General features: G+C 34.8%; 1 protein-coding gene across 2 annotated transcripts in view; it reads left to right on the top strand.

Annotated features, from left to right (window-relative positions):
• The window catches only part of NSD3 (nuclear receptor binding SET domain protein 3), a 138,728-nt gene that overhangs the window by 68,387 nt on the left and 53,424 nt on the right, over nucleotides 1-16,917 (top strand). For both annotated transcript variants that reach the window (XM_051975533.1, XM_051975532.1), the window contains exon 5: nucleotides 5,957-6,111. In XM_051975533.1, the coding sequence (XP_051831493.1) occupies nucleotides 5,957-6,111 (155 nt within the window). The remainder of the gene's footprint in view (nucleotides 1-5,956; nucleotides 6,112-16,917) is intronic.

Raw genomic sequence — 16,917 nt, 5'->3', positions numbered from 1 at the left:
GTCTCCTGGACACATCCACTTTGGATTGTCCAATAGGCAATTTGGAATTTGGGATCAAAGCTTAGGAGAGATGCAGGGCCTGAGTATTTAGATCTTAGAATCATCTTCATATAAGTGATAATTAAACCCATAGGAACCAATGGGATTATGAAGAAAGGAAGTATTTAAGGGGAGAAGAAAAAAAGAGCTTTGGGATATAATTTCGAGGAACAGTTAGAATGCAGTTTTTAGATAATGAACCAATAAAGAAAACTGAGAAAGCTTAATCAGATGGGTAAGAGGAAAAGCAGGAGAAAGTAGTCATAGAAACCCAGAGATATTGAGGAAAAAAGTTGGGCAGTATTGTCAAGTGGAGCAAATAGGTCAAGAAAGATTAAGATGGAAAAGAGATCATCAAATTTGGCAGTTAAAAGATCACTGGTAACTTTGGAGAAAGTGATTTCAGTTGAATGATTTAGGTTAGGAGCCAGATTGCAAAATTGAGTAAGTGGAGATGAGGGGAAGTAGAGCAGTGAATGTAGACAGCTTTTATAGAATTTGGCTAAGAAAAGGAGAGAAGTATAGGAAAATAAGTTAGCATCATCTGAGTATTTTTCAATCGTGGGGAAGAGTTTGGCATTTCAAAGACATTGAAAATCCTAGAGAGAGTATGACTAAGGATGCGGTCTTATAGTAAAGGCAGTGAAATCACATAAAGTATACATTTAGAGGGAATGGCTTTGGTAATAAAAAAGGCCATCTCTTTGTCAAAGATTGGGAAAAAAGAGGGGAGATTGGGACATGATAGAGTTTTGAGATGAAGAAAATAGGAGAAAATGAAAGTCATAGAATCTCCTCAAAGTAAGAAGCAAAGTTCTCTAAGTGGAAGGGCATTATGGGATACTGGAAGAAAAAAGAAAAAGTTTAGAATACTTTTGTAAGGAGTATTATAGCTAGGTAATTAGAAAGAATTCAGAGAACCTCTGCTATTCTCAAAGTCCAGTTGTCATTTTTGAAACACTTCTTTGATGCATAGGAGTAGATGTGGAAAATGGTGGGATTAATCCAAATTGGAGATTTGGCCAGATAAAACAAAAGAACATGAGATTCAAGAGGAGATGACTGTGTAAAGTTGAAATAATTTAACTATTAGATTGAAGTTGGAGAGGAAGGAAAGTGAAATCAGAGTAAGAATAATGGCCTGAGAAAGCACTGAGAAATGGGAATTGGAGTTTTCAATGACGAGATAAGAACAGGTTTAAGAGAGGTGGAACATAGGAAAGAGGTGAAATGGTAAGGTAATTGCAGATTTTCTAATTAGGGAGACAGAACACTTGTGGGTGATGGCAAGATCTAGTTTGTGACAATCCTCATCTGTGACTGAGATGGAGTGACATCACAAACTATGGGATTTTAAACTGAGGAAATGAAAGAATAGGGAATTTGAGAGAGCTTCTAAATGAATATTAAAATTCTTGAGAAAAAGGGAAGAATGACCTGAAGATCAGTACATTACAGCTATCCTAATTTTATTTATGGAAGTAAAAGAGAAAGTATGGAAGTGACAGTGAAAATCAAGGAGTATTATGATTTTCCTAATATGTTGGAGATAAGAGAGAAAGTACAATAATTTCTAGAGCAGAAATTTGGGGATTTGATTTTAGCAAAAGGGAACCAGCTCTTGGTGAAGGAAGAAGTGGAGACAAAGAGATTTAGTGTGAAGGCGAAATCCAGAGGGTACAATAGAAGAGGTGAGCAAATTGGAGTAAGATACAAATAGATTGTGCTTGATGGGCATTCAGATGAGAGAATACGAGGGAAAGGATTGAGGTAGTTTTTTTCCTAAATTAGTTTGTGATTACTAGAGGGATGAAGAGAAAAATAGGAGATTTCTCCTATTGTGATGGTAATAATGGGAGGCAAATGAGTAAAGAAGCTCAATTTCCAAGGGATATTGAGGAAACTGGGTAGATCTGCTCCTCTCATAAAATGGGGAGGGGAAGAAGAGACAAGTTGTTGTGTGAGGAGGTTGTTTATTCTACTAAATGATCTTACCCTTACATAGTATCTCTCTTTCACCTTGCCTACGAAAGTAATATAAGATATTCTTGTTATATGGAAGCCAAGTGATATACTGCAAAGATCATCGGATTGAGTTAGGAATCTTGAGTTCTAACTTTGGTTTTACCACTCGGTGGTTGTTCAGTCATTTTCATCACCCCATGATGGGTTTCTCAGCAAAGATACTAGAGTGGTTGGTGTTTTCCTTCTACAGCTTATTTGACAGATGAGGAAACTGAGGCAAACAGGGTCAAATGACCTGCCCAGGCTCACATAACTAGTAGGTGTCTGAGATCAGATTTGAGCTTAGAAGGAGAAATGTTCTTTACTCCAGACCTGGCACTCTATCCACTGCACCACCTAGGTGCTCTAAAATTTTTTTTTCCTATTTTGTTGTTCTATCCAGAAGACTTACTATTCAGTCCTTTCAGTCATGTCTGACTCTTCATGACCCCTGTTGGAGTTTTCTTGGCAGAGATATTGCATTGGTTTGCAGTGTCGTCCTTCAATTCATTTAACAGTTGAGAAAACTGAGGCAGATAGGTTCAGTGACTTACTCAGGGCTTTCTGACTGTAGGCCCAGCTCTTTGTTTTCTACCATTACTTTATTCACATTTCTGTTACTTATACCCTAACATTAAGAGGCAGCTAGGTTGCACAGCAGATACAATCCTGGGCCTGGGGTCTAGAAAACATGAGTATTAATCCATCCTCAGATACTTACCAGCAGTACAACTCCCATGCAAATCACTTAACTGTTTACCTCAGTTTTTTCAGTTATAAAAGAGAAGTAATAATAGCACCCACATCCCAGAATGGGTATAAGGATAAAATGAGATATTTGTCGTACACCACAAATCTCAAAGTCCTTTGCTGATTATTCTTCCTCCTCTTTCTGTGTGTTGGCAGCCACTGCTATTCTGACTTTTGAAATATAATTCTTTGTCTTGTTGTCATAACTTAGTGATTCAAGGTTAGAGCACCATCTAAGGAAAGTGAGCTCCGGTACCCATAATGTAGCCACCTTTTTATCAGAGATACTGAGAAATCAGGTTAAAGGTAAAGCTAAGGGACTCTTCATACCGTGGCAAAGTGTAAAGCAATTTATATTCATCCTTGAGTTTCGAGAATCCCAATTGTGTCCCAATTCTACTGCCCCTAAGTTCTATTAGCCTTAACCCAAGTTTTTCTTTTGTTATTTCTGTGTTCTTTTTAGCAACAGCTCCCTACTTCTCAGTGAAGACAGAAATGCCCATAAATGAATTATAAATTGCCTTTTATTTTACTTTTGCTTATATAATCTGCCTTTGAAATGTTTAATTTTTAAATGATTGATCTTTTATCACAATCACTATCTTAAGGAGTCTTAAAGAAGGCACATATTTTTCATAGCAAAAGACAAATCCTTATAGAGCATCCTATGTAATCATGCAAAGTATTCCTTGTTATTAAATTACATACTGCTTATTGAAATGTCTAATCATTCACAATTTAGTGAGTTTTTTTTTAAGGTTTTTTTTTTTTTCTTTCCCTGAGGCAATTGGGATTAAGTGACTTTCCCAGAGTCACACAGCTAGTTAAGTGTCTGAGATCAATTTTAAACTCAGCTCCTCCTGACTTCAGGGCTGGTGCTCTATCCGCTGCGCCATCTAGTTGCCCCTTTTTAAAAATTTTAAAGCTAGTTGTTTTTAGTCTTGCAATATCTGTCTAAAATGAACATGTATATCCATTTCAGCTCCTCCTGACTTCAGGGCTGGTGCTCTATCCACTGCACCATCTAGTTGTCCCTTTTTTAAAGTTTTAAAACTTGTTTTTAGTCTTGCAGTATCTGTCTAAAATGAACATGCATATCCATTATTTTTTTAAATATAGTCTAATGTATAAGCAACTCTTGTTCAGTTCATCAGATATTAAACATCTACTTTAGTGCAAGACACTATTGGCTAATTACTAGTTTATGAACTGGTCAGACATTTGGGTTATATAGATTCACTACAGCATTTTGACCAAGGAATGAGAAAGAAATGAATTTTTAATTAAGCAAATGGACTGTTTATTATTATTTCTGATATATAAAATTTTATGAAACTGTTGGCTAAAATAAAGCTTTTGATTATCTATCACAGTCAACTGAACTTTGCCTAAGACTAGGAAATTACAATTATAAATTGGTATCTGAATAAGCAACTATTTACTGTAATAGAACTACTTTAAGATTCATTTTGTGCCTACAAATAGAGTTATACTGGAGCCCTAATATCTTTCTAAGGCTGTTAATTGGCATTAATTGTAAGGAAATTGTGCTCTTTAGGCCATACTTTGTGCTCTGTAACAATTTTAAGCTGTTGTTCATTGCTCCTCTACTCCTGGCAGAGACATAAGCTGTATTCCTCTGTGGCAAAAAGGTTTAAACTGAACCTGGAGCATCGGTAAGATCAGGATGCAAAAGTCTTTGAACCTATGTGAATTGTATAATCTCTTACTTGTCCCCTTTCTTCCAGCTACATGAGTTCCCCTACACTAAGAGCAAAAACTGCTTCAATGTTGTTTTGGTTATTATTTTATTGATCTAATGAGGATTTTCCTATCCTTTTATTCAACTGTTGATTTTTTTTTCCCCATGTGAAATTCGAATATGGTTTCAGAATTTTCCTCAAGATAATAGACTAATAAAACTAAAATTGGAAATAGTTGTTGGTGGTCTTTTTTGTATTATTTGAAATTTATTTTATCTTAATTCTGTTCATAAGCTTACAAACATGTTTTTCTATAGTCAAGATGAAAACGTTACATTTAAATCTCTCTATCTAGATTTTATTGGACTTCATGTGCCAGGGCAGATGACTTGAAGATGGTTAGAGTAGAAAGTGAACTACTAGTAGGCTAAGTGATATATTCATGAATTAGGGACACTGTGATCCAAGAGCAGGACTGGGGGCCTGGAAATCCATCAGTTGAGCCTGTACATAAGCATAGGGGTATAAATGATATAAAGATGACCAGAGTGGTGTAAGGGATGGCCTGAATTGATGCATAGAGAGGTGGGAGCATGTGGTTATTTTAAAGAAGCAGTATGTTATGAGGCACTTGATCCTCAGAAGGACTGGGTTTATTTGATTTCTAATTGGGATATTTATTAGTTCTGTGACCAAAGAAAGTCAATCTTTTGGTGCTTCAATTTCCTTTTCTGAATGGTGGGAGACAGTATTCATATGTAGTAACTCATAAGAGTATTATAAAGTGCTTTATTTACAAATCTTCAAACACAGTAATAAAAAAAATTATTAGAGGTAGGTGGTGGTGCAGGAAACAGAGGACTGGACCTGGATTCAGGACAACCAGAGTGCAAATCCAACTTCAGATCCTTCCTTGCTGTGTGACCTTGGACAAGTCATGTAACCTCTGGTTACCTGACAAAATGGATCTCACAGGAGAGGGGAATGGCAAATCACTCCCTGATCTTTGTCAAGAAAACCCCAAATTAGGTTACAAAGGATCACACATGGCTGAAATGAACAACAACAAATATTAAAATTATCTTTACTTTAAAATTGTTTTCTAAGTTTTCAAGATCCTTATTTCCATTATCAAGGACAAATTAAGAGTTAAGTGTTTATTATAGATCTAAATATTAGAAAAATAAATTGGTTTTCAACAATAGTGACAAATAATTCAATAATTAATGAAACTTTCTTTAAACTCAGTCTTATGCACACAATCAATAGCCATGATACATTCTTTGTGTATAATAATAGTATAAATAATATATGGTTTATAAAATTTTATATATGTGATGGATAGTTGTAGAGTTAAGACTGGAAAACCTTGAATATTCACCATGGTCCGCACATATATGTTATGGATGAAAATCCATATTTTTTGGTTTCAAATTGTTGATAAGAGGTTATTTTTTCAGGGGCCCGGGAATACCACGTCCAGTTTTTCAGCAACCAACCAGAGCGCGCATGGGTCCATGAAAAGCGGGTACGAGAGTACAAAGGACACAAACAATATGAACAGTTATTAGCTGAAGCAACAAAACAGGCCAGCAATCATTCTGAGAAACAAAAGGTATGTGTCTGAATACATTATATTAATTGAATATGTTTAAAACATTTAATGATTCAATGAAATTTCTCTTTGTTGGATTCAAACAATATTAGTATTCTCTATTTTTTATCTTCATGAATATAATTTTCACTAGATTATTACTCATAACAACAAGCAATTTTAACAAGAGATCTTAGCTCAGATGTTAACTCTGTTCACCTGCTTCTTTCAAATAAATGACTTGCTGATGAATCAGAAATTTGTGAGTATAAATTAACCAGATGCTATAACATGTGAAATCCCTTGCTTGAATTAATTAAGTTTTATATTTTCTTGACTTCCTTCCATAAAATTGTTTCCTGAGTTTGTCATTAGATTGTAAACATTTCATGATAAAAGTGAAATTTCTGAATTATTATACATATTAGTGCATTTTTGTATGTTATCGTGTGCAGATTTGTGTCCATTTGTTGGTGAACATGTGATCATTACTCTAAGAAATAAGACAAATCTTAAAATAGATCAGTTTAACTTTAGAGAATTTTATTAACAGAACTAAACTGAATTTTATATGTTATAATTTGAAGAAATTGGTCCTAAATGTTAAATCTAGTGCTGTGATATTTAGGTGAGAAATTAGTCTTGAGTTTCTTTTTAAATTTTATCAAAGCGTTAATTGGGAATGAATCATATGTAGTCGTATTTCTTTTTGTTTTACTTAGAAAGAGAATACCTAGCATATTAGAAAGCCTCATGAATAGATTTTCAGAATTTACTGGCATTCATAAAAATACTTGTATTCAGTATGCAAGTTTTTGTTTTTGTTTTATTTCATTTGAAAAAAAAAAGTAAGAAAAAAAGAAAAACACAAAAGAAATGAAAAACAAAAGAAAACATTGTCATGTACCCAGCAGAACATCAGGAAGGATTCAAAATATATAACAACAAATTACCATATCAAGAAAGTATATGTGTTAGTAGAAGAAATTATATTTATGAATGTCCATTTTTTCTTTACTTCCGAATTGTAAATTGTTCTTTGATTCTCTGCTGTGTACCTTATTTTTTCTTTATTTTTTTCCCTTTCATCCCTCCCACTGTCCCAAACAAGCTATATAGTTAAGATATCTTTATGCAGATATATGCATATATATATATATATATACACATATATACATATATATATACACACACACACATATATACATATATGTGTATATATGTATATATATACACACACACATATCTCACTCATTCACACTCATATATCACACACACTCATATATATGTACCTATATATGTACACATATATGTTCATATATATGTACACACATATATAATATATATACACACATGCATATCTCACTCATTCACACTCATACATCACACACACACTCACACACCTCCGCCACATACAGACACGTCTTTCCTATTCCCACTGACTCTTTAATTAAATTCTGCTCCATAACTTGGCTTGCTGTTACTTAACCTCCCCCCACCCACGGATCCCTCTTGTCTCATTTTCCCTCACCTTTTGCTTCTCCATTCACTTATCTTCTCCCCTTATTTCTTTATAGATTTTTGGTGGGTGCTATTCCTTCATAGTATATATGTAATGTTACCTATTGAACCCATTCCCAGTGTGAATAGGTTTTTAGAACTATTCCTCTTCCGCCATCTAATGCCTCTGTGTCTATTCTTCCTCTGCATCTCATTTGTATTACATGATTACTACTTTTACCTTAACTCTGCCAATCTTTCTTTTGAGCTATCCTATTGTTGATGTGAATCTTAAACATAGTAGACATTTTCCATGTAGAAAAAACAATTTGTCCATGTTTAAACAGTTTGTCCATATAGTGTTCCATTTGTCTCTTATATAATAAATTTTAAGTTTGGGTTTGGTTGATAGAAAGTCCTGAAAATCTGCAGGTTTGTTGAATGTCCATTTTTTCTCATTCAAAATTATAGACAACTTTGGTGGATATGATATTTTTGGTCACAGGCTTAGTTTTTTTTAAATTATCAGTTGATAAGATTCCAGATTGTAGCTATTGCTAAGTCTTGTGCAATTCTAAGGGTAGCTCCAGCATATTTGAATTGTTTTTTTCTTGTTTCTTACAAATTTTTTTTTTCCTGCTGCAGTTGGGGTTAAATGACTTGCCCAGGGTCACATATCTAGGAAGTGATAAGTGTCTGAGGTCAGATTTGAATTCAAGTCCTCCTCACTTCAGGGCTGGTGCTCTATCCGCTGAGCCATCTAGTTATCTCTCATTTGATTTTCAAATTCTTTTTTGAATAGTTCTATAAATTCTCTCTGGGTGGGGAGCCATTTCATGTTAATCTTTGGGATAGAAATTGTTATTTATTTATTTATTTAGATTAAAGTGTTTTCCTCTGAAGATGAACCCTGGTCTTCTCTGTTGCCATAATATGTTTCAGTAATGGGGTTCTTTCTTCTTTGTCAGTTCATTTTTCTTTTTAATAAGAGGTATTAGTGTAATTGTAGGGTGCCTCAAGCTTTCCTTCAGCTCTCTACTCTGACCTGGAACCCCAGACTAAGAGCTCCATCCTCCTGCAAGTGCCCCCAGCCCACAATGAACCTGACCCACTACTTCTGCACTCATTGGGTTCTGGTTCTTTCTTGCTCCTGTCATTCCTAAGCAACCAAGGTTCACTCAGTCTGCCAGGACTCAAATCCTGACTTGACCAGGAGTTGAAAGTGTCTGTAGTTCCTGTTGAGGCTTCAGACCACCAAGGTAGCCTGAGGGTTCTGAACCCTACTTGATGTGTCTTTGGAGCTAGGCTCAGGTGTTTACACTGCAGACAGGTTAATCTGTAGCCCAGATCTTTCTTCTGATCTTCTAGGCTTGCCAAGAGGACCCCAGTTCTGCCCCATGTCCTCTTGGTTTTTCACTAGTTTTATGTTTGCTTTGAAACTCAAATATGTTCTATTTGTGGGGGTAATGAGGAGTCCTTGAAATTTACCAACCTATTCTGCCATCTTCCCAGAAACCTCCCTTCAGTAGACAGTTTTAGGCACCTATTTTGTTTGCTTGCTATGCTAGGTCCTTAAGGTGCCAAATTGGCTTTTGATAGGGCTTGTTTTCTAGTAGAGAAGTTAAAACATGTACCAAAGAACTTTAGTACAAAATATAATATGTTGATTGCATTGATGAAATATAAGGAAAGTACTTTTAGGAGCTTCAGGGGTTGAAAGGGTCACTTCCATTTAATTTTAACAGGGAGAGATTAGAATTAGAGAATAAATTTGGAGTCATTTACATAAATTGATAGCAAAATTTTTGAGAGTAAAGTTCACCAAATAGAAGGAGAATATATAAAGAAGAGAAGGCTAAGTAGGGTCCAGTGGAGGGTCTTTAGTAATATTGTTATTTGTGCTACACACTCTCCTTTAATCCTGCCTGGGGAAGGTTAGGCTGATATACCACTTGAGCTCAGGCCAAGGGATCACCACACTGCCTAAGATGTAAACTATCCCTTTTCAGAAAAAATAGGACAAAGATTCTCTGCTATACAGAAGCATCATCAGGCTTGTGAGTGGTCTGTGTCTTTCTAGCCTGGAAGATACAGGGAGATCTATGTCAAAGAGTACCTCCCCGCAAAAAATTTACTTTTGTAGCAATAGAAAAAGAGAAAAGCTTTTCTAGCTCTTCTACAACAAATGAGGATCAGAGAGGTTAGTGGTTCAGTGGAAAATATTGAATTTGGAGTCTCAAGATCTTGGTATAAATCCCAATTCTTCCACTTTATATCTCTGGTAATTGGCATCTAACTTTCTTAGCTATAACTAGGGGGCTATGTGACCTCCAAGGACACTATCAGTTTCAGGATTTATAATCTTAAAGTAGAATAATTGAGATAGTATAGTGTCAAAGAAGCCAAAAACATAAAGAAGCAGCAAATAGTTACTAAATATGATTTCATGACTGCTTATTCATTGGTTACCTTAAAGTAGTTTTAATTAAATTGGGATAAGGATTGTATCTATGATTTCATTGGTATAGGAAATTTTCAGATGAATTGTCTCTATCAATATAAACCTTCTTTTCAATTTATGTTTTAGTGACCTGCTTAGAATATTAAGGAGTAAAATGAATTGCCTAACACAACTCATAAATGTCAGAGTAGGATTTAAACCCAAGACTTCCTGGCTAGCTTTCTGTCCACTATGTATAAAATAGCAGATATCTCTCTTCTTCTCTCCTCCTGCCCCCCCCCCCAAACCCCCCCTCCTCAGGAAAAAAATTGTTTGAAGAAGAAATATAGGCATTGGATGCAAACTGGTTTTAGTGCTAAGATAGGAGAGAAAGTAATATTAGATAGAAAGCTCAAGGGAAGGTGTTTTGAAGGATATTTTGCTTTCTGTAGGCAAATATCAAACCAGTAGACAAAGGAGGATGGAAGAGGAAAAATGACTGGTGGGAACAGTGTCCTAAAGAAAACCATAAGCTTTATTAAATATAAAACTAGAGAAGACTTTAGAAATCATCTAGTTTTGGGAAATGAATGTGGACTACTTGCATCTTCGTTTTTCTTCCCAGATTATTTTTACCTTCTGAATCCAATTTTTCTTGTGCAACAAGAGAACTATATGGATCTATACACATATATTATATCTAGGATATACTTTAACATGTTTAACATGTATAAGACTGCCTGCCATTTAGGGGAGGGGGTGGAGGGAAGGAAAAGAAAAGTTGGAACAGAAGTGAGGGCAAGGGACAATGTTGTAAAAATTACCCATGCGTATGTACTGTCAATAAAAAGCTATAATTAAAAAAAGAAATCATCTAGTTTGCTGTTAGGTGGTGCATTGGATAGACCATCAGCCCTGAAGTCAGGAGGACCTGAGTTCAAATCTGGCTTCAGACACTTAATACTTCCTAGCTGTGTGACCCTGGGCAAGTCAACAAAAAAAGAAAGAAAAAAAGTACAAATCATCTAGTTTAATCCTCTCGTGTTACTGATGAAAAAAAACAAATAGATTCAAAGAGATTAAAGGGTAGAAAAAAATGAATAAAGTGTCAAAGTTATCGCGGAATGTGGAAAGGTGTTCTGGAGATAGTGACCAGCAACTAGGAAAGAGACAGGCAGAAATGATAAAATTTCATAGCCTGAATTTAGAGGAGATAAAACAAATGTAATTGAGGTAAGAAAGTGCTCTGGAAGAAATACCTGTGAGAAACCAGGAAATAATTATTAAGTGTTTATTATATACCATACTGCTGCCCACATTCCATCAGAAGTTAAACATGTGCACATGTACAAATTAAAATGTGATAAAGCAAAATAGAGATCCAGAGAAGTACTCTAGGAAAATTCAGTGAAGGAAGGAACATGGCAGGAGGACCAAGGAAGGAATCATTGAAATAGTGTCATGGTAGCTAAGACTCATTAAATATCCAGATTTTCTATCAATCATTAAACATTTATTCAGGATCTACTTGGTGCCAGGCACTAAGCTGAGTGTTGAATAGAGAATACACATACAGAGGAAATGTTGAGATGGAGGATAATAATAATAGTCCTATTTACATAATGCTTTAAATGATACTTTACATACATTGTCATTTGTTTCACAAAACTACTCTTAAGAGAGAACAAATGTTTAGTGGTTCAGTTTGTTTGACTAAAATATTAAGTATACACAAGGTAATCATGTATGAAATAAAACTGTAAGTATAGGCTGAAGTCAAATGATGGAGTTTTGAATGCCAGACTAAGATTTCCCTTTTTATCTATAAGGTACCTGAGAGAGATCCTAAAGGTTCTTAAATAGAGAAAATGGTTTCTGTCCTCTTGAATTATATGGAATACTGTGTTTGCACCTCTCACCTATTTCTTTTAGCTACTATTTATATCCTTTCTAAGCAATGCCAATCCATATAGTACATTTCTTTATTACTTAAGTCATATTATAGTCCCCTTCTGTCTTCTACCAGAGCAATTATTATAAAAACAACTCTACTTCCTTTTATTACCTCCAGGTACATAAAAAGATGTTTATCCTCTTATTTTGATGAACTTTCATTTCATCCTTTCACTATTTATTGTCCCATTTGTATATGATTAGTTGATCAATATTTGTGAATACTACCAAACATTTAAAGAACAATGAATTCCAATAGTATATAAACTAGTTGAAAAAATAGGGAAAGAAGGTCTCCTACCTAATTCCTTTTATGACACAGATAATGGTGCTGATACCAGGAAGGGTGAAAATTCAAAATAACTGTCAATGGTATAAAATATTTGGGAATCTTATCTGCCAAGGGAGAATCCGGAACTTTATGAACACAAGTACCAAACATTTTCCACACAAATAAAGCCAGATCTAATACGTTGGAAAAATATCAAGTGCTCATGGGTAGGCCAAGTGAATATAATAAAAATGACAATAAATTAATATACTTATGTAGTGCTATGCCAATCAAACTTCCAAGAAATTATTTTACAAATCTAGAAAAAATAATGAAAAGTTCATCTGAAAGAACAAAAGTCAAGAACTTCAAGGGAATTGATTAAAAATATATATATATATGCCAATGAAGGTGGCCTACCTGTGCCAGACCTAAAACTAAAAAAAAAGCAAAACTAAAAATAAAGCAGTGGTCATCAAAATCATTTGGTACTAAGAATAGTCCATCTGTGGAATAGGTTAAGTTCACAGGACAAAATAGTAAATGACTATAGCAATCTAATGTTTGACAAACCCAAAGACCCCAGGTTTGAGGATAAAAATTCACTATTTGACAAAAACTGCTGGAAAAATTGGAAACTAATATGTAAGAAACTAAGCATTGACCCACATCTAACATCATATACCAAGATAAGATTGAAGTGGGTTCATGAGCTAGACATAAAGAATGATACTATAAACAAATTGGAAGAACACAGAATTTCATAGAGTTTACCTCTCAGATCTGTGGAGGAGAATGGAATGTGTGACAAAAGAAGAACTGGAATTCATAATTGAACACCAAATAGATAATTTTGATTATATTAAGTTAAAAAGTTTTTCACAAAAAAACTAATGCAAACAAAATTAGAAGGGAAGCAATAAATTGGGAGCATATTTTTTTACAATTAAGGGTTCTGTTAAAGGCCTCATTTCTAAAATATATAGAGAATTTACTCATTTATAAGAATTCAGGTCATTCTCCAATTGATATAAAATGGTCAAAGGATATGAACAGACAATTTTCAGATAAAGAAATTAAGACCATTCTAGTCATATGAAAAAGATCTCTAAATCACTATTGAGCAGAGAAATGCAAATTAAGACAAGTCTGAAATACTACTACACACCTCTCAGGCTAAGTGACTGGAAGAGATAATGATGAATGTTGTAGGCGATATGGGAAAGATGGGATACTAATACATCATTGGTGGAGTTGTGAACAGATCCAACCATTCTGGAGAGCAATTTGGAACTATGTCCAAAGGGCTATCAAACTGTGCATACCCTTTGATCCAGCAGTGTTTCTACTGGGCTTATATCCATAAGAGATCTTAAAGGAAGGAAAGGGACCTGTATGTGCAAAAATGTTTGTGGCAGCCGTTTTTGTAATGGCAAGAAACTGGAAATTGAATGGATGTCCATCAATTGGAGAATGGCTGAATAAATTGTGGTATGTGAAATGTTATGGAATATTATTGTTCTGTAAGACATGACCAGCAGGATGATTTCAGAGAGGCCTAGAGATTCTTATATGAAATGATGCTAAATTAAATGAGCAGAACCAGGAGATAATTATACATGGCAATAGTAATATTATACAACAATCAATTCTGATAGACATGGCTCTTTCTAACTATGAGATGATTGAGTCCAGTTCCAATGATCTTATGATGAAGAGAACCATATACACCTAGAGAGAGGACTATAGGAACTGAGTGTGGATCATAGCATAACATTCTTACTTTTTGTTGTTGTTCGCTTGCATTTTGTTTTCTTATTCATTTTCTTCCTTTTTGATCTGATTTTTCTTATGCAGCAAGATAATTGTATAAATATGTTTACATTTAAGTTCTTGGAGCTAACCATGTGGCTGTAACATATAGTTTACAACATATATTGGATTGCTTGCCATCTAGAGAAGGAGGGGAAAATTTGGAACTCAAGGCTATGCTAGGGTCAATGTTGAAAAATTATCCGTACATATGTTTTGAAAATAAAAAGCCTTAATTTAAAAAACCAAAACAATTAGTTGATTGAGTCATACATTTATTAAGCCCAGTTGGACACTTAAATACAAAGACAGAAAATGAAGCAGTCTTTGTTCTAAAAAAGTGCACATGCTATTGATGGAGGCAATTTACACATAGGTAAATATATACAAGATAAATACAAGATTGTTAGGGAGGCACTAGCAGTTGGAGGATCAGGAAAGACCAAGTACGAAAAAGTGACCTTTAGTTACATCTTAAAGAAAGTGAGGTATTCTGTGAGGCAGAACAGTGAGGAGGGAATGCACTATATTCATGAAGGATGGCATTATATGCAGGGTATTAAGAAGGAAGATCAGTGACGTGCAGGATGAATAGAGAGCTGACCAATTCAGCTGGACCACAAAGTGAGCCTAGAGAGGAAGGTAAGGGTCTTGAAGTGAAGGGTATTAAAAGTTTATGTTTAACCTAAGGGGGAAATAGGAAACCTTTAGAGTTTGAGAAGGAGAGAGAAATCGTGAGATTTGTACTTAAGGAAAATCACTTTGGCAATTGTATGGAAGATGGATTAGAGTGGGAGGAAACTTGAGGTAGGAAGACCTGTCAGGCAGCTATTGTAATAGCTAGGTGAGAGGTGATAATGGACGTGGAACAAGAAAGCATAATCACCAATACAAATCAGCACTATTTCCATCAGGATCACAATCATGATCTCTATAGCACCTCCAATTATTTTCCTTTTCTAAGGAAATAAGGATACTAACCTGAATACTAAAAAGTTATTAAGCATTGTAAAAGTAGAAATTATAGGATATATATAGTTAGATCTATAGAAGCTTGATGGCTCAGTAGATAGAGAACTGAGTCCAAGTTTGGAAGATCTGAGTTCAGATGCAGCCTTAGACATTAGCTATGTCACCGGCCAAGATACTTCACCTCTGTTTTCTTTGATCCCTTGGAGAAGGAAATGGCAAACTATCCCAATATTTTGGAATAGTATTGGTGTTCTGTGGTCCACAGGGGTCACAAAGAGTTGGCCACAACTGAACAGCAGTAATAATATTTAAAACTAGAAAGGACCTCATGGTTAATCTCTTCGAGTTTTTTTTTGTTTACAGATGAGGAAACTGACCTTTTCTTCTTCACCAAATGGACTTGCCCAAGGTCACACAGGCATTAAGTAGTGGAGCTGGGATTCAGACTCAGGTCTCTTAATTCCAGATTGTACCATACCATCTTATTCATCATTCACAGGGTTATAACATGTCTTAACATTCTTCTTTCGCTCTACCCCAACCCATATTACTAAATATTGCACCTCATTTGAAAAGGTTTACCTTATCTACCTTTTTATAAGTACTCAATATCCCTTTTTCTTTTTTTTTTTGTTGTTGCAATTCTTTTAAGTTCTTGGAGCTAACCATGTGGCTGGAAGCAGGGTTTGGGAGAGTAGAGGAATAGTCTTCATATTAACCCAGAGTCCTGCTTTAGCATGCTGTTTGCCAGCTAATTTGATATGTAGCCAGATGAAATTCATTGTTAGGAGAAAAGGAAGCAGGAGCTTTTGAACTAGAACTGTTTTTCTCCAAAGATTTCTTTTGGCAGATTACCATATTGGGAGCTTTTCATGGCCCTAAAATGCTATTTTGTTGAATTTGTCCTAGATCCATGGTTTTTTATTCTGGAAGAATAAAGGCTTTCATGTCACCCTATTGCTCATTTCTCTACTTTTCTTCCAATTAGTACTTCACCAAAACGTATTCCCTTGCTTTGTCATGGAGGTTTTATCATTACAAAACAACTAGTTTTTGTTCTCCATCAGCCATCCAAGGAAGCTAAGGAAGACCATTATGGTCTTAGTTTTTGCTTCCTTGAAAAGACTTTGATTTCCTTATTATTCTACTGATTTTAAACATTTTAGATGTAAAACTGAAAAGCATTTTTTTATTTAACCATATTAAAAATGTTATATTTTCAAACCCAAAGATTCTAATTTTTAAAAATCATTCTTAATCTAACTTTTAAAAATAAGGAAAATGAGTTCTAATGTTACCTCTGATACAGTTGTGTAAAATATGTCCCTGTGTCCCCCATTTTTAAGATCCCTTCATTAAGTCAAACTATGTCCTGAAGCAATTGTTGTTCTCCCTTTTCAATCAAAAGCTGTCTAAACTAGCCTTATTTTCTACTTATTGTACTATAATTATTCTCTACTTATTCTCCTACTCTTTAGCACTTTTTCAGTATAGTTTCTGATCTCATCATTTAAGTGAAACTTCTTTCCAAGTTACCATTGATCTTTTAATCACCTAATATGGTATTCTTTTCTCATTCCTTATCCTTCTTGACCTTTCTATACCATTTGACACTTCTCTCTTAGGTTGTATACTTTCTCTTCTCTGGGTTTTTGCGATACAACTCAACCTGATTTACCACTCTTGGATCTCCTTTACTTCTTTTCTGCCATTATCACTTCGTATTCCTTCCATCTCAAAGCCACTGGCTTTGTTTGGGCCCTTGCCACTTTTTGTTTAGATTTTAAATTATTAAAGTAGTCTTCTAGTATCTCCCTGCCCACTCCAAAGCATCCTGGATGATGCTGCTAAGGTAATTTTCCTTAAGCATAACTCTTGA

Source organism: Antechinus flavipes, chromosome 2 (assembly GCF_016432865.1).
Source record: "Antechinus flavipes isolate AdamAnt ecotype Samford, QLD, Australia chromosome 2, AdamAnt_v2, whole genome shotgun sequence".
Classification (NCBI taxonomy): domain Eukaryota; kingdom Metazoa; phylum Chordata; class Mammalia; order Dasyuromorphia; family Dasyuridae; genus Antechinus; species Antechinus flavipes.
Note: the sequence above shows the minus strand (reverse complement) of the source record. Positions and strands in the feature narration are given on the sequence as shown.